The 20,477-nt window shown below is 34.8% G+C and overlaps 1 protein-coding gene across 1 annotated transcript; it reads right to left on the reverse strand.

The window, feature by feature from the left end:
- Positions 1-698: 698 nt before the first annotated feature.
- On the reverse strand, positions 699-3,174 carry LOC134279835 (uncharacterized). The gene is made up of 3 exons (XM_062762249.1): positions 3,022-3,174; positions 2,388-2,543; positions 699-2,192 (listed from the first exon to the last, which is right to left on the reverse strand). The coding sequence occupies exons 2-3, from the start codon at positions 2,419-2,421 to the stop codon at positions 1,156-1,158; spliced, it is 1,071 nt and encodes a 356-aa protein (XP_062618233.1). The 5' UTR covers positions 2,422-2,543; positions 3,022-3,174; the 3' UTR covers positions 699-1,155.
- Between the last annotated feature and the right edge of the window lie 17,303 nt (positions 3,175-20,477).

Below are 20,477 nucleotides of genomic sequence, written 5' to 3' on the forward strand. Positions count from 1 at the left end.
GTAATGAACTGCAAGGATGGAAATTCAGATACTGCATACAAGATATTGTACAGACTGATATTCAGGCACTTTCAGTGTTATGACTGCTTCTTCAAAGGAGCTCTGTACCGTTAAATTTCAAACAATAGACCTTAAAATGAGAACAAAGTTAAGTAAAAATATTAATCAATGTATATGCTTAAAAATTTGTACAGTGTATATTCATTTAATGTTTAAAATCAAACTAATGATGTAAATGGAGTTTTTAAAAAAGCTTTTTCAAATGTTACATTGGTTTGAAATTTTGACTTAATTCTGTTCTCAGTTCATGGTCATTACTGATGGTTTCCTCAAGGTCTAAATAATGAAGAGCTTCCTTCAGTGCATGTGCACTTTATGCAATATGGGATTCAAGAAATTTACTGCCATATGATAAATATGCACTCATGCAGTTTTCAAAACCTTGCTAATCTAAGACCTCAATTTTTGAAAGATAACGTGCTTATAAAATCCTTGTATTGTTTGTGCATTAGTTACTCCATTCAATCTGAGATTTGAGAGAATCTTAGAATTATTTCTTTTTTGCTGAGAAGTCAACACAGCAACCTTCATTTTCTCCTAGCTGAGTTGGTAATACTCCATTGCTATAACACTGAATATTCTATAACAGTTTATTAATTTTATTATTCAATATACATTGTATCAAGAAAGTGAACAGATTCAGACTAGGTCAACTTTATAAGATGAAAAAAAAAAAATAAATAAATTTTCACAGACATAAGTCATTGACATAAAATATAAATAAAGGTTTTTGACAAGGTTTCAATTTCAATATCATTGTTGAATAACACAACAAATAAAGTCTTTTGTAAAGGCAATAATCAGCATAGCTGAGATGTAAACAGATGAGGAATATATTAATTTCATCGGTACAATACAACATAATAGATATCCACAAACATGGCTCTTTGGCATTGATCACTATATCCAGGATAAGGAAAGGTAAAGCATATATATCAAATACTTGTACTTCAGAATAACAGAATAGCATAATGAATAAATTAAAATTCATGCACACAGTACTTGGCACTAATCATAGGACATCTAAAATACACCTATTAAATTACTCAAGCACTAGAATATAATACATCAACAATGAATGTCTAACACAGTTAATCACAAGTTTGTACTGCACTGCTTTAGGACCTGACGCAGACTGTCACTCTGCTTGGCTGGCTGTTTGGCTGGCTGCTTGGTTTGTTTCACACTAAGTTTGTTGCGGAGCACACGTGCCACTGCATACCCACGAACAGTCAGAAATACACTCACGATATCCTCCAAGAGTGCTGAGAGGTCCTTGTTTACACAATCGTGGAACAGTTCCTTCAGATAATGATTCACCATGAAAGAATCCATCATGTGTTCCTTCATCTTGCAGGTGTTCAATGTCTCGCACTGAATGTCATTGAAATCGACAATCTTTCTGATGGAGATTTCCAGTTCACGCACCAGAAGGTAGAATTTATCGGCTGGTCTCACTAGGCCTCCACGACTGTTCTTTGTAAGCCACTGGTCGTACTTAGCAACAAAGTTTGTACTGCTGGTCTTGCTGGTCAGCTTGTCAAGTAGGTTCAGTCTCTCGGATCGATTTTCTTTCGACATTCGGTAACACTTCTTCCTCAGGTTGGCCACAATGAATCCCGATATGTAGAACAGAATTGTTTGGTCATTGGTAGAAATCTGATATGAGAGTTCCTCGGACACTTTCTTGTTTTCCTTCAGAAGGCCTCCAAGAATTTCACTAGGTATCTCGAGAATATAGTCCTGAAGGAAGTTTATAATGTCTTCTCTCTTTTCTTCACATCCCTTTTCACTGAATAGATTAACACATTCACTTTGAACACAAGAAGACAGTCTCAACTCATGGATCCTTGAGAAGAAGAGCTCCCTTTCACTGGAATCGCACAACGAGAGACTGAAGATGTCTTTGAGCTTGTTGAGGAAAAATGCATCCAGGAAGTCTGTGTCAATGCAAAATCTAGCCAACACCTCCATGCGATTGTCCCCGAACAACTTGTACATTGGATTGTTGCACATCTTCTCAAGTGTTTTCTTACTAGCCTCGGAACAAATCTTCTCGAAGTCCACTAATGTTGCGGCAGCAGGTGATCTGTGGTCTTCTTTAGCCTTCTGGGTTACTCGATGATCACTTGCTGTAAGAAATATAAGAATTAATTATATGTTACACATAAAATTGTTTTTTTTTAAGCTTAGATACTAGATACTTAGATACACTAGAATACTGAATCAGTTAAGTCTTTTGAAACAACATGTTTTATAATAATTTGATTAATTTTTGTTAAAAGACAACAAAAATCATATTTTAAAAAAGTCAAATGTGTACAAACCTTTTGTTCTGCTTTTTTTGTGCTGTTTGGTCATATGCCCCCGAAATCCTGAAATGGATTTCAAAATCTTCTTGCAGTCTGGGCACTGGTAACTTGGAACCTCAGGTGGGCATTGGTTCTCTGCTGAATCTTTATCCTCATGGTCTGTGTAGTCACCTAAAAGTTCATCTAAATCAATGTCATTGTCCCAAGACAGAACATCTTCTTTACTACACATGGTGCTCGAATATTTCGTTCATATAAAATGATGAAATGGTTGCAGATCAACCACCCCCCTATAATGTTTATACACCGTGTGCTCCTCATTATTTTTTTAACATGCTTAAAACAACAACAGGTACCACACGAGCGCTTTATAAACACACAGGCAAGCCCCTGATCACCTTGATCGTCCCCTAGTACTAGCGCTATCAAAACTACTTTGATTAATTCATTAATAATTAGTAACTGGGTACTATCAACATAATTAAATCGTTGTCTGTAACAACAAACCAGAATTTCTTCGCTTTTGGTCAAATTAGAGGTCAATTACCTATCTATCGAACCATTAAACCGCATTGTTGATAGCACATGAAGTTAAATCAAATACCTACTATACCAATTTTATATAATCATAACAATTATTATTCCATACCTGCAAATACTGGATGGGAAAAAAAATCGGCGATCTTCTTGTTTACATCCAAAATATGCCATCTTAGATCTCGCGAGGCTCATTTGAATATGAATAGGGTTGCGCGAGATAACGCGAGACTTGCGACAGTTGCCAATCCCGTTAGTATATAGGTCCCTGGATTTAATAACGATTTTAAAGAAGACCACTTCCAGCAATCTGTCTGGCAATTTCTTGACTGATGATTTTTCTTGCAACTAAGAGAAGGCAAATTTGTCCTAATTTCGCACGAGTAGAAGTAGGAGTTTATGACACTTTGAACAGTGATTGATGACCTTCCGACTTCAGTGCTATCCAGAACACTGGATGTGAAATAACTCTGAACTAGTGATTTCAAAGCCGCAACATCGTCTACAGCATTGTGTGCAGAGTAGACTATACCTGAAAGACACTTGCAAAGCTTTTCCTGTCGATAAGATGGTAATCCAATTCTCATAATTTTGAAGAGTTTCAGAGTGTCCATAAAACCATCCACTTCTTCTGAAAATTCATGATTTTGTTGCAAGCTAGGACAGCATAAGAAAAGCATAAGAAAAGGACAGTCAAATGACTGGATGTTTTGTCCAAACAAAATCAATTTTTTACCAAATTGATTACAAAAACTAAGTAAGCTGTCAATAGCTGCAGAAATTGTAACTGTGTCCTTTACCTTTTCAAAGTGGAATAGTTTTCCAATTTTTTTTTTTACACTTATCCCAGTTACTTTCTCTGCCTCTTTAGATATTGGTTCCTTTGGTAGAGGTACACTTGAAACTTTCTTCCTCTTCCAGAAATGCCAACCGAGTAATATGATATGTTCTATCTGAAATATTAGATGGATAATTAATACACAAATAAATCAAAATCATACAAAATTATACTGTTTTCAAATGTGAAAGGTTCCCATAGGATCTTGGAAGTATTATTATCATATTATGCCTCTGACAGAACACCATACAAAACTATTAAGCTCCACAGAAACCAAAAATCAATTCTTTTTTTTTTCCAATTTGAAAGGTCCCCTAAGATTCTTGAAGGTCTTGTTATTGTCAAATTTAGTCGGATTGATTTTAATGTAGAACTAACTAATGATTCTAAGAAATATATTAAAATACTTCAACAAATAAGTGATATCATTACATCCGCACATAAACAGTGCATGTAAATGATTACAAACCCATTGATGACATTGAAATGTTTTAAAAACATGAACTAAAACGGTCCTTTAACATGTCTTGCTTTAAATTATTATCGTATCAGGTATGTTAATAATAACAGAGTTAAAGTCTTCCTGCAACTTTTCAGATGTCTTTTATGGTCCTTTTGAATCATTTTGATGAGGAAAAATATGTTCATACCCCCCCTTTATCCGTGGTGAAGGTTTCTCCAGGTTGTAAACAAAACCAACAACCATATTCACCATTGAATGAAGTATGGTTGTTCGTCATGCATCTAGCAGGTAGATTGCATACACAATTGAGTACTGTTGCTCTCGAGCGAAAAGGCGTTTAATTACAGTCTTTCATATATACACAGTCTTCTAATTCATACATTTCTTTGTGAAACAGCTATAGATAGACCCACATGATAGGATCATAAAAGATGATCCACATGATGATTTCTGGTAGAAATCCACAATCCATAATATACATGTATTATCGTAGAGTAAGGCCACTTGGTCCCCACAAGAATCGGCGATTTTTTTGCACCGGTTGTGCATAAGTCATTAATTTACCAACTTCCTTGGAAAATCTCTCCGCACAAATCGCAACAGATATGTGGAAAGCCTCCACCCATTTGTTAATTGTTTTCAAAAGGGCCCTTGTCATTTGCCTTTACAAAGATTAAATGGTCATCTTTATCCATGAGTTTCCTCATAATCGAGGTCCTTGGGCAATAAGGTAGCAAATTTAACAAACTCATTAGCATGAATTTTGACACTTATTTGTACATCTACTCCCAATGTTAGGTCAGTTGCTGGGTGAGAATCCCCCTCTTTTGCAGGTTCGGACAACAACTTCGTACCTTGTGCAGTTATTTTCTTGAAGAGTGGAGGGTTGGGCGACACTGCTTCCGAGAAGACTGGTTTCGAAGACACTGATAGTGGCTGTTCAGGCTTTATTTCTATGGCGGATGTTTGGTAAGTTTGGTCCTCTTTGGCTTTGACGCTATCTGGTTGAAGCTGAATATAAATAAAATAGGGAAAGCATGGACTAATGTTTAATAATTGAATTTTTAACCTCATCTGTAGTTCTATAGCTTAGTAAGTTCAACTATCACTTAACATCGACCTTTAAATATAACCGACATACTAGTATATGATATAGCACTCAAGTTTAATCTACATTGTAGATATATTGGGCAGAACATAGCACTGAGTCATTGTATAAACGTAGCAAATAGTGCAAATAAAGTGAGAATAGCAAAGTACCAAGGCTTACTTTATGTAGTTTCACCATCGTGGATAATGCAAATTATACTTAACACTTAAGCTTCATGTAAGAATTGCGCATATAATACAAATTATACCGGTAATAACATAGCACTTATGCTTCATCTTAACATTGCACATAACGCTAATATATTGTGGCCAGCAGAGCATTTAGGCTTTGTATAAACATAGCACATGCTGCAAATATTTCGGGAATAACATAACACTTACGATTTACATTATCATTGCGTCTCCATATGAATAAACAATTCTCGACAGGGACGTTAAACAATATACAATCAAATAATCTATATATCTCCATACGAGTGAACAATTCTCGAGAGGAACGTTAAACAATAATACAATCAAATAATCATATCATTGCACGTAATGCCAGTATACTGAGAATAACATAGCACTTAGGCGTCATGTATATATTGCACATAATGCTTATATACCGAGGATAGCATAAGACTAAGGCTTAATGTATAACAGAAAATGCAGGAATCTTGTAAAAGGTAAATTAAGAACAAAGCAGTAATGAGTTCTAGTGCTAGGGCGGGGCTAAATAAGTAGGTAGTGAAAATGCATTATTCTGTCTCCAGACAAATATATATAAATGTTTGAAACATTCTTGTCTGCCGCGCTAAATATACACCTTTAATTAAAACAGACAGAACATATTAGCCTAGGTAATTTATACATGTATACTATAATAGTGCTTTGACAGTGTAAAATTGACTAATCTTAAACGATATTTTAAAGTACTAATTCAATATACACATAGATAAAAGAAACGTTAAGCATTTTTAAATGATTATCTATCGTTTTATGATCTAAAGTGTTTATGAATTATTTGCACAGCAAAAATTACAACCAGAAGCCCATGTCTTCATCGCTGTTTCGCTGCGGATGAAGGTTCATGTCTGTCTGCGTTAAGCCAATAACACGCCCCTAACCTGTCTGCAGGGTTATGATACACTACACTATTAAGATGCACCCTATTACACAGAATTGGGTCATGACTTTCAGAAAAACCCCTTGTTTCCAGAACACTAGACCGTTTTAGGATCAATAATCCTTTAGAAGAGCGTTAGCTTCCTTCACCCGTTGGTTGTAGGTGGAATTCTCGTTTAAGCTGCGTTAGAAATGCAGTCAGTTTAGACACAAGACACTCCCCCCTCCCCCCGCGATAAATACGATGAGGTGCTGGTGATTGTAGCGTCTAAAACTGCAGATAAAATCACATATTAATGGTAACACTTGTCAACAAGTCACCCGCTTATTCCAAAGAAAATTACTTCTTAAAATCCGGAAATGTCGAAAACGGATACAGCTTGACGATCTGCTCCAATGAATAACTTAAGTCTTTTCACTTTGTTGTCTGAATTTGCACAGAACACCAACCAGAGCATTTGTGAGATCCGGACCAGTCAGTAGATGCTAGTTCAATGAAGCGTCTTTGTATCTTGCCGAACGGTCAAACACTACTCCAAGTGTTCCAGGCTTCCTCGGTTGATAAACGCCATTTTCCCATTTCGCGTAAAGGTACTTCTCACTTGTTCATGGTTGCGGATCATATGAAACATCTTATATCTCAGGGTAGTGAGATCCTCAGCAATGAACAGGTCTTTATATTCGTTGTGATTTTTAAAATCTTTTTTGCAGACATTATTTAGTTCATTGTTTCTCTGTTAACAAAACGAACAATCACCTGTCGCGGCTTCCCTCCACCATTGGGCTGATTGGTACCAATTCTACTATACAGGAACTCACTGTGATTAAACTCTAACCCAACTATTCACTTCTTCTGTAATACGCATGATCCTAATGTTTTCCCTTCTGCCATACTGGATTAATTTATCAGTCTCATAAGTATTGATTCTTACCCCTGTATTCAGGTTATTGATGACCGTTTCATGCCTCTTAAGGTTCCTTTCAAGATTTCTAGTTAGAGCGTTCCAAGCGCAGGAAGAAGTAAGTGGAACACTTTTTCTACCATGACATCACACTCACTGTAGCTTGTAGATTTCGGATTCAGTTTACTTAGAAGGTTACTTAAAAGATCATTAAATTTTTCATTTTCTAAGTCATTTAATCGACTGACATGCTTCATTCAAGTTTGCACATAAACATCAAAGTCCGTACTTTGCGAGTTCTGTGCAGGAGATATTTCATTGTTGTTTTTCCACGCCCACCCATGTTTCAAATACTTTACATCAATTTCAATAACTGCAGAGAAACACAAAAAATTATATCAACCGACTTTTTACTATTATATATTAAGTTGATGATTGACGATTTTGCTTGTATCTCATGTTTGTAAATGTTTGTACCACTTAAGCTTTATTTACCCGCGAAGTTCATCTTAAAATCGGAAGTACGAGTTCAATCTCGATCCCTACTCAAATTTGACATCGGAAAAAAATTGCTTAATGGAAAAAATCAATAGCTTGAAAAGTTACTTGATTCATGTTCGTCCTTCGGACATATGAAAAACTGTATAGTATGGAAAGGTTTACCAAGAAAATCCTTGAATCCTCGAACTGGTAAGACATTAGTTGACCCAGGAAGAATCTTAGCTCTAGACCCATCCTTGTACAGTAGGACATATTCGTCCATAGGAAGAGACTTGTTCATCTGATGCTTTTTTGTAGCCAGATCTAAGACGACCTTTTCTGTACTCGATGGAAACATTTCAACAGGAAGAAGGCTCCCTCTAACGTATTTTCACTATTTTGCTCATCTTATTAAAAGATGTTGAGCTGATAATTACATGAAAAATGTGAACAATTAGACACGTTTTAGACAAAAAGAATGTACAAATCGTACTTTCGTCCGGGATGGTTTCTTTCGTTTTGCAACGAATTCTATCTTCCTTCTGCCTCCTTTTCCTGGCGTACTCTTTGAAAATCGTTAAATGAAGGAATGCTACGGGCTGACAATTTGGCATCTGAAATGTTTAAACGATTTTAGATGTTTAAATGTACGTTTCAGGTTGTTAATAATAAACATATTCCTTAATTAATGAGAGCCAAAACACAATTTCAAATCAATAAGAAATAAACGATATATACTGGTGTCTCATTATATCGCGGTACTTAATCCTTTTGCATAAAAAAGTGTTGTTAAATTTTTTTACTTTTAACTCTCATCAAAAAATATTTATAAACCAATCAATGGAATAACTTTCGAGTATATATTACATTTTTTGATTATGTAGTTCAGTAGACTTGACCCGTTAGTTTGAATACAAAATAGACACACGGTGTTAATTCCAACTGCATGTTAGATAAAACATAAAGATTTTGTAATGTTAAACATATACCCTGTATTTCATTTACATGAAATCACACCTATTTCGACGGCACAATTTAATTTTTTCCGACGTCAGAAACTTAATTTGTTTAAGCTAGTTGCTTTTCTTTATGTAATAGCAGTGTCTTGTTATATGACATAAAGAAAAGGTCACAACGCTTGCACTGACCTCAACCGGTGAATTTTAAAACTGGATTCATCTTAATTTTGAACTTCTTTTAAGTTTCATTGAATTTATTATTCATATAAGATATGGTTGAAGCCCATTTTTATAAAAATAAAAATATACTTTGCAATGATTTTTTTGCTCTGTTGTCGTGCAAAGCAACGAAAGTTCTGAATCAACTATCCCCCTGTTACTGGTGGGATTTTTGCTCTTTTTGAGACAATACTGTTCGTCATTGCTTTTCCATCCTAGCCCCCCCCCCCTGCCTCATAGCACCAGTCCTTACTGTTTGCATATACTTTAATATAGCCACAGTCTTTGGTGGATGGGCTGTAATGTAAATTCCCATGTATATTATAAACGCTTCCGTCCACTTTACTATATAATCTATCTTTTTTTTCATTTTTAGCTCTACTGGTCAGAGACCAGAAGAGCTTATGCGATAGTAATGCGTCCGGCGTCCGTCCGTCTGTCCGTCTGTCTGTCTGTCTGTAAACAATTTTTCAAAATGCTACTCCTCCTACAGTTTTGGTCTAATTTCAATATAACTTTGCACACAAGTAGACTACACTAAGATACATAATTCTGTGTATCGGTTTTTGATTTCGGTAAACGGTGTTGCCGTGGTAACTAAAAATAGAAATTTCTGTAAAATTGTTTCAAAATGCTACTCCTCCTACAGTTTTGGTCTAATTTCAATATAACTTGGCACACAAGTAGACTACACTAAGATACATAATTCTGTGTATCGGTTTTTGATTTCGATAAACGGTGTTGCAGTGGTTACTAAAAATAGAAATTTCTGTGAAACTGTTTCAAAATGCTACTCCTCCTACAGTTTTAGTCTGATTTCAATATAACTTGGCACACAAGTAGACTACACGAGGATACATAATTCTGTGTATCAGTTTTTGATTTCGATAAACGGTGTTGCCGTGGTTACTAAAAATAGAAATTTCTGTGAAATTGTTTCAAAATGCTACTCCTCTTACAGTTTTGGTCTGATTTCAATATAACTTGGCACACAAGTAGACTACACTAAGATACATAATTCTGTATATCGGTTTTTGATTTCGATAAACGGTGTTGCCGTGGTTGCTAAAAATAGAAATTTCTGTGAAATTCTTTCAAAATGCTACTCCTCCTACAGTTTTGGTCTGATTTCAATATAACTTGGCACACAAGTAGACTACACTAAGATACATAATTCTGTGTATCGGTGTTTAATTTTGATAAACGGTGTTGCCGTGGTTACTGAAAATAGAAATTTCTGTGAAATTGTTTCAAAATGCTACTCCTCCTACAGTTTTGGTCTGATTTCAATATAACTTGGCACACAAGTAGTAAACACTTAAGAACATAAGAAGACCTTATCAATGATCATTATTCTATTTATTGCTGTTGTAAAGTTTCAATTTCCAACTGCTTAAGTACTTTTCTCTTCCTTTGCTACAAGTACAAACCAGTAGAGCTTCAGTCTCGACAGAGACTTCTGGTTTGTTTTAGTTACCAATTCCCCTTTTTTGAGATTATGTTAGATTTGTATTTGTTAATAACTGTGCCACGTCCACATAATTTCCTGCAATTGTTTTCTGTTGTAGACTTTCCAAGTCTTTGTATACCAAAGAATCATCAACGCTTATTACTGTATTTGGCAATTCTTAACAAGCTTCTTCTAAATTTAATAAAACTTCCTCACCCGAATCCTTGTTGTCTTCCTCTGCTTTATGTTCTGTTGCAGCCTTGATTGTGCTTTTTTAACGGGGACATCGCTCTTCTCCCTCAGCCCGCGCTTTCCTCTACCCGTCTCTTTCACTTTTGTCTTTTCCACCACGGATTGTTTTCTAGCCTTCGACATCTTTGTTTACTCACTCTATAATTGTTTTTTGTAGCATATAACTTCTTGTAAATTCTTCGTCTTAAAATGTCCACTATATCTGGAGGGTTGGGTGTTAATAGAAGGAAAGAAGTTTAGTCTGAGAACGCGTTGTATATGATGCTACTTTTCCCGCCCTCTAGAGGCTGGATGCACAGCTAATCTGCAGCTATGCAAGTTGTCGCCCTTCCCCTGTAAAGCAATCACTGTTATCTTTCTTCAATAAAATCATCTTTTTTTTTAAATAAATAGATGTTGTCATTAAATTTATAGATACTTTTAGAAAATATAATATATTTTTCATGAAGTTGTAAATTATGAGACTAACACTCACGGAAAATCAAGAACCACTTAAATAACAGTCATATTCGGGGAAAACATACTATCATTAAAACAATCGTTTTATATCTTTCCAAAATATATTTCAATTTTGGGGGGTTTTCTAAGGCTAAATGAACACTGATCACTGATATTTCATATCATGTTAATGTTTAGATGTGGTAGGTTATACAAGACTTTAAAAAGATCAGTTAGGTTTTTACAATTTACAATGACATTTATTTACCCCACAACGAGCTCCCATTTTCGCAACGATTTTTTTCCAACTCTCTTTTTAGCTCAGGTATTGTCATAACACTAAAATTTGATATTTGTGAACAGGAAAGAATGTGCCAACACATGAGGTGCTTGTGTGTGTTGCTGCCTGTTGTATTCTTGGTCTACTTACAAAAGTTCTTGCAATACATTTGGAATATGAAAAACAAAGAAAAACCACACAGAAAAGAGGCAACAATATTCAACATTTATACAATACAAAAATGATATACATGTACAAGGTTTTACACTACGAAGCCATGGTCAAGAAAATTTTTAGAAATGGCTCTAATTTGATAAGGCGTAGTAGGTAACTATCATGAAACGAGATCAAATATGCACAAAAAGGTTGATTAAGATTTTTCTGGAGTTTGTAAGCTTATAGGATTGTTATTTATATCTGTTGGAGGAGTGATAGGAAGGACACAAATATTAAAACGTTACAGGAATGAAAGTGCACAAGGAACATGACGTAATTTCAAGAACAATTATGCAACTGTTATTATATTTTTTAAGTACGCTATAACTGAGACCATAATGAATAAAGTTGAAATTGAAACCATAAGAAAAATGCAATGATCCCAGATTAAAATATCTTGAATATAACCTCACATTGAAGGTTTTCTACAATATTCATTGTTTCATGTCTATATCTAAAAAGTGCTTATAATTTAGCAAGAAGAACCAGAAGTCTCTGTCGAGACTGAAGCTCTAATGGTTTGTTGGGAATTGAAACTTGACAACAGCAATAAACAGAATAATGATCCTTGATAAAAAATTTTATGTTCTTAGTGTAGTCTACTTGTGTGCCATGTTATATTGAAATCAGACTAAAACTGTAGGAGGAGCAGCATTATGAAACAATTTTACAGACATTTCTATTTTTAGTAACCACGGCAACACCATTCATCGAAATCAAAAACAGATAAACAGAATTATGGATCTTAGTGAAGTCTACAGACCAAAACTGTAGGAGGAGTAGCATTTTGAAACACTTTTACAGAAATTTCTATTTTTAGTAACAACGGCAACAACGTTCATCGAAATCAAAAACCGAAATAATTATGTATCTTGGTGTATTCTACTTGTATGCCAAGTTATACTAAAATCAGACCAAAACTTTAGGAGGAGTAGCATTTTGAAAGAATATCACAGAAATTTCTATTTTTAGTTACCACGGCAACACCGTTTATCGAAATCAAAAACCGATATACAGAATTATGTATCGTAGTGTACTCTACTTGTGTGCCAAGTTATATTGGAATTAGACCAAAACTGTAGGAGGAGTAGCATTTTGAAAAATTGTTTACAGACAGACGGACGGACGCCGGACGCATTACTATAGCATAAGCTGGTCTCTGACCAGTAGAGCTAATAAAAAAGATATAGGTTATTTTTAATTATGTAAAATTATGTCAGAATTAAAAAAAATGTGCACCGTCACAGTCTCTTGAAAACTTGAGGACGACAATGACATATTTAACAAATTTGTTGAAGAGTTTAAAAAAATCGGATTTACATAATGAAGTACTCTTGGGAGACTGCCTGTAGCTATTTTGACATTCGTCTTTCTTTTATATTTATTTACATGTAAAAATTTCATCTATAGTTTTCAAATGAAAAGGTTGGTCGCAGACTTCTGGTAAGTATACGCCCCGAGAGGCATTACACTTGGGTGTTAATCATCAACATTTATATGTAAAGTTTTCAATATTTTTGGCAACTAAAACAAAAAAGTCAACAACAAAAATTGTCATTTTGGGCCTTAGGAATGGACCTGCTCCAAAAATTTAATCGGTAACTCATCTGGAAAATGTAGGTCAGATCCAGCATCCGAAGCAAGTCTGGTAGTGTTTATCCCTAGATGCATCATCCGTGCAAGTTTGTTTCAACACGTGAAGTTTGATAACACCATCTTAAATGGTATAAATTGTATGTTTAAAACTGAGCCAAACACTAATTTAAGAAAAGTGAGGTCAAGGTCAAAGGAAAGGTCAGGGTCAAAAAAATGATAATGCAGTTGCATAGCTCTCATCAATATCTATCAGCATATGAAGTTTGATGAAAATGTCTTGGATAGTTTCTTTGAAAATTAGCTTTGAACAGAGCTAAGCGCAAAGTGTGACGGAAGGACGGACATGACAAACACTATATGCCCTGGCCATATTCATGGCGGGGCATAAAAACACTTTGCCATTGCATTCACTCTGAAATTTTAAATCTGTGCAATTCTGAGGAGGGGGGGTACTGAGTGTAATTTTGGAGTTAAATACCTTGTGTTATTATTATATACCAGGGTTTAATAGTTTGTTTCCAAAAAAGTGCATGTGCTTCAGCTTAGGAGACTTATGAAGTGATGACAAACTCAGATGGAGTGCTGCTGAGCATGTGCGTAATTGATAAAAGGCTTTCATGTGAAACAAAATGTTTAGAACAACAGAAATCCTTCCTTGTTCAAAACCGCAAATTCCATGCTGTTTTTGAAGTCTTTGTAGGTGGAATTCTCGGTTGGTAGATGGAGAGTATTTGTGCATGTAACTGCCTTGGGCAGTTTTTTCTTGCCAAAAGCAAACGATTGGTTTGGGATTAAACCCAAGTGGTGGGGGCTCTTTGGCTCCTGTCGCAAAATGAAGTATCTTTGAAAAAGTCAATGGTGTATCACCTTCTAAGAAACAAAAAAAAAACCATTTAAATACATGATGTCATGGATCTGTGAATATATCTGCAGTTGAACTTCGGCATCTTTAACTCCATATCTTAAATACCATGGATATGTCAAAGTGATTTGCAAGTCCCAGCCACAGACCTGTTTACCCTTATCCTGGTCTCTCAGTATTTTTGATCAGATTTTTCCATGCGATTTAACATTTACCATTAAGATTATCAAAAGTTATCCAATTTTGTTTTATTTTTTGGCGGGTTTGATTGACACATCCTAGCACTTTCACAAATCTTAACTTTTTTACTGTATGGAGGTACAATTTATTTAACTTTCTGTTGTTATAATCTCCGAGTTTTAGTCTTTGCTATTTAGCCACTCATGAGTGAAGCAAGATCAGAATCTCGAAAAAGATCATGCTGAATATCATTGCATGTAAGAACAGCTTATGACCTTTCAAGCAGACAGACTGAATTTAGAAGGCGATGTAAAGCAATGTAGGAGTTACAAGTCTTTGTAAATGCTGCCGATGTCACTTGCACACACCACTGCTTGAAAAAATTGCTTTACAAAATAAGTAAAGGTACTAGTATTGTAAATTTAATATTTACATTTAATCAGCTTTACTTTAAATTTGGCCAAGGTCATGTTTACATTAACTTTGCTTGACCGAAAAGATGATGTAAAGTCCCATTCCAATGAATTAACTTGATTGCAAAATTAAAATTTTAGCAACTTCCATTTTTCTTACAATAATAAGTTTATTTAATTAAATTCAATAATTAGAGACCTTAAATACCTTCTTTAATTGCAGTAAAATTAATCTTTGCTCCTTGTAAATTAAGAATTTACAAAATCAAATCAATTCAAAATATCCTTAATTTCTACTTAAACGGCAGTAAAGATAATGTTTACATACTGTAAATTTCATCTTTAAATAATGATTTTGTTTGTATTTTTTCCTGGTCTAAAGGTAATTAAATATAAGTAAATCTAAAAGCAGTGATTGAATAAAAAAATCAGAAATTTTTATTAAGTTGAACTTTGCTGAAAGAAATTATTTACATTTTCAATACGTATATACATTTGTAATAATGTAAATTGTTAGATTGATTGATTGATTGTATGTTGTTTAACGTCCCTCTCGAGAATTAAATTGTTAGACAAACTTTAATTAATTATTAAAAGTTCTTAACAGTTGCATTTTTAATTTAATCAAACAACTTCTCAATGTCTGGCTTATCTTGCTCTTTCACGGATCCCCTGGTTCTTTTCTGGAGAAGCCTCTAGCTTCTGGATGGACAAATTTCCAGATTTTTTTTTTTATCAAAAATGTCTTTAATTGTCCTTCAGGCATCACTCTCCCACGATGCGAAATAGAATCTTCGCCAGCTTCCTCAACACTTGTCATAAGTTTGTGTGCCGACGTGAACTTCAGTAACCAGTTTCTTCTCTTCACCACAGTTCTTTTTCTTAACAGCTGACAAGCGACATCCTTCTTTCTATAATGAAGATAAAATGTACTATAATCTAATATACGACATTAACTTTCTATTTATTCAGGAAATCCTTTCACCGGAGAGGCTGAATTTTGAAAGAGATGTAAATCCCTGTGAGAATTTAGAGGTTTTTCGGTAAATGCATCCCATGTCACGTACACACATCACTAATTCAATCTAAAAAAACATTGGTTTAATTTTTTGAAAAATCAGAAACTTTTTATTAAGTATTACTTTGCTTCAAGAAATTATTTCAATCAAATCGTATACATTTTCAATACAAATATATGTTAGACAAACTTTAATTATTTACAGTTATGAACAGTTACATTTTAATCTACTTTTAATCTAATCAAACAACCATGAGAATTTCTCCTCAATGTCTGGCTTATCCTGCTCCTTTCTTTTCTGGAGAAGCCTCCTGCTTCTGTATGGATAAATTTCCAGATATTGTTTATCCAGACTGTCCAGGCATCACTCTTCCACGAGAAGGGAAGGGAAATGAAACCTGTTTTGCTTGCTGTTCTGAAGAAAGAGAAACAAGATACGTAAATTTCAATGTGTTTTTTATTTCATAAAAAATTAAGAACACCGATTACACTGAACATTGATCTTCTTCATCAGTCTCTCCAAGTTGGTCATCAGACTCTCTTCAGTCCCGGTACCAATTCCTCCAATACCCTGCACCGCCAAAATCATGAAGAAGAATACAAACGTGTGTCTTGAATTTCATGGCCGAATCCTTCCTCCATCTCTTATATAATGAATTATGGCTCTTTCCAATTGGTGTTGGAATGATTATTTAACTTGAGATTTTATCAACCCCCCCCCCCCCCCCCCGAAAAAAAGAAATTACATTTAATCGTTGATTACTACAGGGTGTAATTGTACTTAGAATAGGAAAATAGAGAAATAAGATACATACATAGTTCTTTAAAACCACAAGAAGGAGTTCAACAACCCTGTTCGTTAAAATGGAACTGTTCCTTGACCAGTGGAAGTTTCCAAAATGGTGAAGTACCCTGTGGGTTAGAAAAAGAAATATTATGTACAAAGAAATTGATATATAAACGATTACAATTTATCATAATTAAAAACAATTAATCTTAGTGATATTCCACGGCCACTTAAATATTTTGAATCCATAAAAGTACAAAGGCCGTAGTTTTGAAGAATTACATTTCCTGCCCCGCTAGCGTCGCCTTTGATTAAACCCAAAGACTGTCCACTTGCGTAGCGGACCAGCGGAATGAAGGGGAAATTATGTAATGTGTATTCACGTCTGCAGTAGGGTTGATTAGACACGATTCATACTAAGCATAGTTCTTAACCGCATATGCTGAACTTGACAACTTTATTCTCTTGATACTACAAAGTTTTATTTATCTCGACATATTTAAATTGACATTGTGAAAAGGTAGTATTATTAATAATTACGTTTTTGTAAAGAGATGTTTTTACTGTTGGATTTTTAAAAAAATTAGTCTCCCTTAAACATCGATTGTATTCGGAAACTTAATTCTTTGGTGAACGACTTATTAAGCGATAAACACAGCGATAAACACAGTTAACGAAGATATTAACAAATTGTAGGGTTTTTTGTGTTTTGAAACCCTCCTTATATAAGTCGCAGCCCCTTCATCATGTATGATCAAACACGAGTAAAATACACATATTGGACAACCCCAATGGTCAAGGAGAAAAAAATATTTTACATTTATATACATATACGTGTATTAATATAGTGTAATAAATTTACTTTTAAAATAAGTAAAGGGTAGAAAAAAAACCTTAATCCCCATCTACTATTGCTTTAATTGAAGCAGGGTCTGAACGAGAAAAAAAAAATTAAATTTAAAAAGAAAAAATCAATGCCACGCTACAGTACACCAATTAACCATCATAATGTACTTGGTTTCGTTCTGCTCCTGCAAAGAGGACAACCGCGGGACGTCATTGGCCGAAGCACATGATGCAGCAAGCTATCTTATTGCATGTGTAACAGACATAGCTCATGGATTTCACCTCGCAGCAGAGTCTGCACTCAAAATACGAAGGTGGAAATCGAGCATACATATAACCACATGTCATCTCTCCTGTCAGTTTAATTTTACAGAGACTCATAATTTTTTTTTGTTTCGTAAAAGGGAGGGGGTTCTATACTGGTCGAGTTTTAATACAGGGCTTTTTATAAGAAATCTGTTTAGTTTTAGATTACTCTGATTAACATGAATAATACACGGGTGGTAAGTTTAAAAAGGTGTTAAAAATCCTCTTTTTTCTCAAATTTCCTCTTTTAATTTATTTTATGAATGAATTAAAAGCATTCCAAATAATAAAGTAACTCTTGGGTTGTGCCATTCTGCGCTTAGTAACTGCGAGGCAATTCATCAAAACGCAGGTTATACTTTTATAACTTGCATAGCTATGGAGTTAATTTCTTATAATTTAATTCTCCATCAACATGTGTAGAAAATAATTTTTCCTTCAAAAATGCATTTAGGTAGTACATACATCTTATATGTAACATCAAATGGATCGATACCTTTGTGACGTACGTGTGAGTCATTGAACAAACATTGAACAGTGAAACAACACAGATTATACTATACTCGTATTACATGTATAGTGGACACCGATTGATCAGAAAATCTTGATTGCGCTTTTGGCTCAGTTGAGCAGAATAGTGAGATTTTAAACTGAATTTGTATTGTATACATACTCATTCAACATTCCCAATTCCTTCTGCAAAACATTAGACATACACTATGCAGGAATATCATCAACAGCTCTGCCGATCTCTTTCTGCCTTTTGTCTAATCTCAGCGAGATGGGTAGAGACTGGAAAATTGGACTGACGTCTACTACCCATCTCAGACAGGTGCTGTACAACGTGACTCGGGGTTTTTTGCTCCGATTTCGGCAGCTCGTTTCAATAAATACAGGCTGAAATAAATTATCTGCCCGCCTCAACTTTTTCCTTTGAACATCCCTTAAAGTGTCTATCACTATAAAACTTTCCTTTCTTACCTTTAAAATGTTTAAATCCAGTAAAATATAAAGTTGTTTATTTTTCCTGACAGCATAATGGCTGTTTGCTATTCATTTAAACCTTCTCTGCTGAAGAGTTCCACAATAATCTGTTTCCAATAATTCATACTATAGATCAATCTTATAAGAAAAAGTAGTAGTACGAATTATGGACACAGATTATTGTGGAACTCTTCAGCAGCGAAGGTTTAAATGAATAGCAAACAGCCATTATGCTGTCAGGAAAAATAAACAACTTTATATTTTACTGGATTTAAACATTTTAAAGGTAAGAAAGGAAAGTTTTATAGTGATAGACACTTTAAGGGATGTTCAAAGGAAAAAGTTGAGGCGGGCAGATAATTTATTTCAGCCTGTATTTATTGAAACAAGCTGCCGAAATCGGAGCAAAAAACCCCGAGTCACGTTGTACAGCACCTGTCTGAGATGGGTAGTAGACGTCAGTCCAAATTTTCAGTCTCTACCCATCTCGCTGAGATTACCTTTTGTCCAGCATGAAATGGCTTACAGGTGGTATATTTAGCTCAGAAGGGAGACTATTGACTTGCGTTACACCAATGCCAACATATACAATTGCTGAAAATACAAATTCAAAAATGAAAAAAATTCAATCTAATTCTAACTGAATTTCAGTCAGTTGTTCTATTTATGTCTTTGAAATTATTGTTTCGATTTCACATTATAAACATGATTCCTAGGAAGGAAACCTAAGCGAGCCAAAGTAATAATCCTTTGCACATAGTAGTGAACGTTATAGTAAATGTCATTCGTGTTTGTTGTATGTGGTTTGTCCAACAAATCCTGATCTACGTGATCGACGTCATGGGTGGCTTCTTCCACATTTAGCTCTGGGGACCTATGCAACGCAAATCGAAATGAGCTGCTAGTTTGAAACTCCTTTATTGTTGAGATGATAACAATCTTTGTAAAGATACACCAAAACATCTTAAGTCATTTGCTTAATCTTGACTTTAATTTATTTCTAACACTTGCTGAAAGTTCCTTCATTCATCCGACCTACAATGAAATTCGCAAAAAAAAAAAACATGTACAAAATCGTGTTCTTGTCATTTAAAAACAGTTGCAGTTCATTATTGCATGTAGTATCGGAAGGGAACATTCGAGGACCATCGAGATGGTAAGTAATGGATGACTTGAGATGAAATCAAGTTGTTGGAATATTGCTGGCACAAGTAGCAAATACAAGGAAATCCTTGGGTTCCGGATGGTTGATTAATTCTCTCATAGTGGGAGTAAGCTGTATGTCTCCTTCAACAAGGGTAACTTCAATATCTGATTCTGAAAATTAAACAAAATAATTGCTAAACCTAATGATCATATATTTTGGGAAAAAAATGCAATATTAACTCTCACAGTGGTATATTTCACATATTTACCTTTAATGAAGTTATTCCATAGTCTAACTTGATTGCCTAATCGACTCAACCCAGGTGATCCTCAGATTGTTTTAAAGGCCATGAAAATAGTCCCGGTCTCTGCAATAAATAATGTGTTAAATGGCTGATACCGATAATAGTACAGTTGCCTTTCGTTGTAGAACCAGCAGGAGTGAAAACTTGCATGAAATCTGTCGTTTTCATTCTTGTTCACATCATGGGTGCGCGCAACGGATGATTGCTGCAAAAACAGTTGTGAGATATCAACCTTGCTTCTTTTTCAAAATAAATCAATTTCATTATTCTGATCACATTTTTAGCGCTTCTGAGCCAAAGGCTCAAAGAGCTAATGCTATGGCCATTTGTGCGTCGTGCGTTAACTTTTTAGAATATGGGCCATAACTCAAGAACCCCTTGGCCAATCATTGTCAAATTTGTTGCAGGGTA

The sequence above is a fragment of the Saccostrea cucullata genome, unplaced genomic scaffold, assembly GCF_032062105.1.
Source record: "Saccostrea cucullata isolate Sc308-1 unplaced genomic scaffold, CSIRO_AGI_Scuc_v1 ctg6430, whole genome shotgun sequence".
NCBI classification, from domain to species: Eukaryota; Metazoa; Mollusca; class Bivalvia; order Ostreida; family Ostreidae; genus Saccostrea; species Saccostrea cuccullata.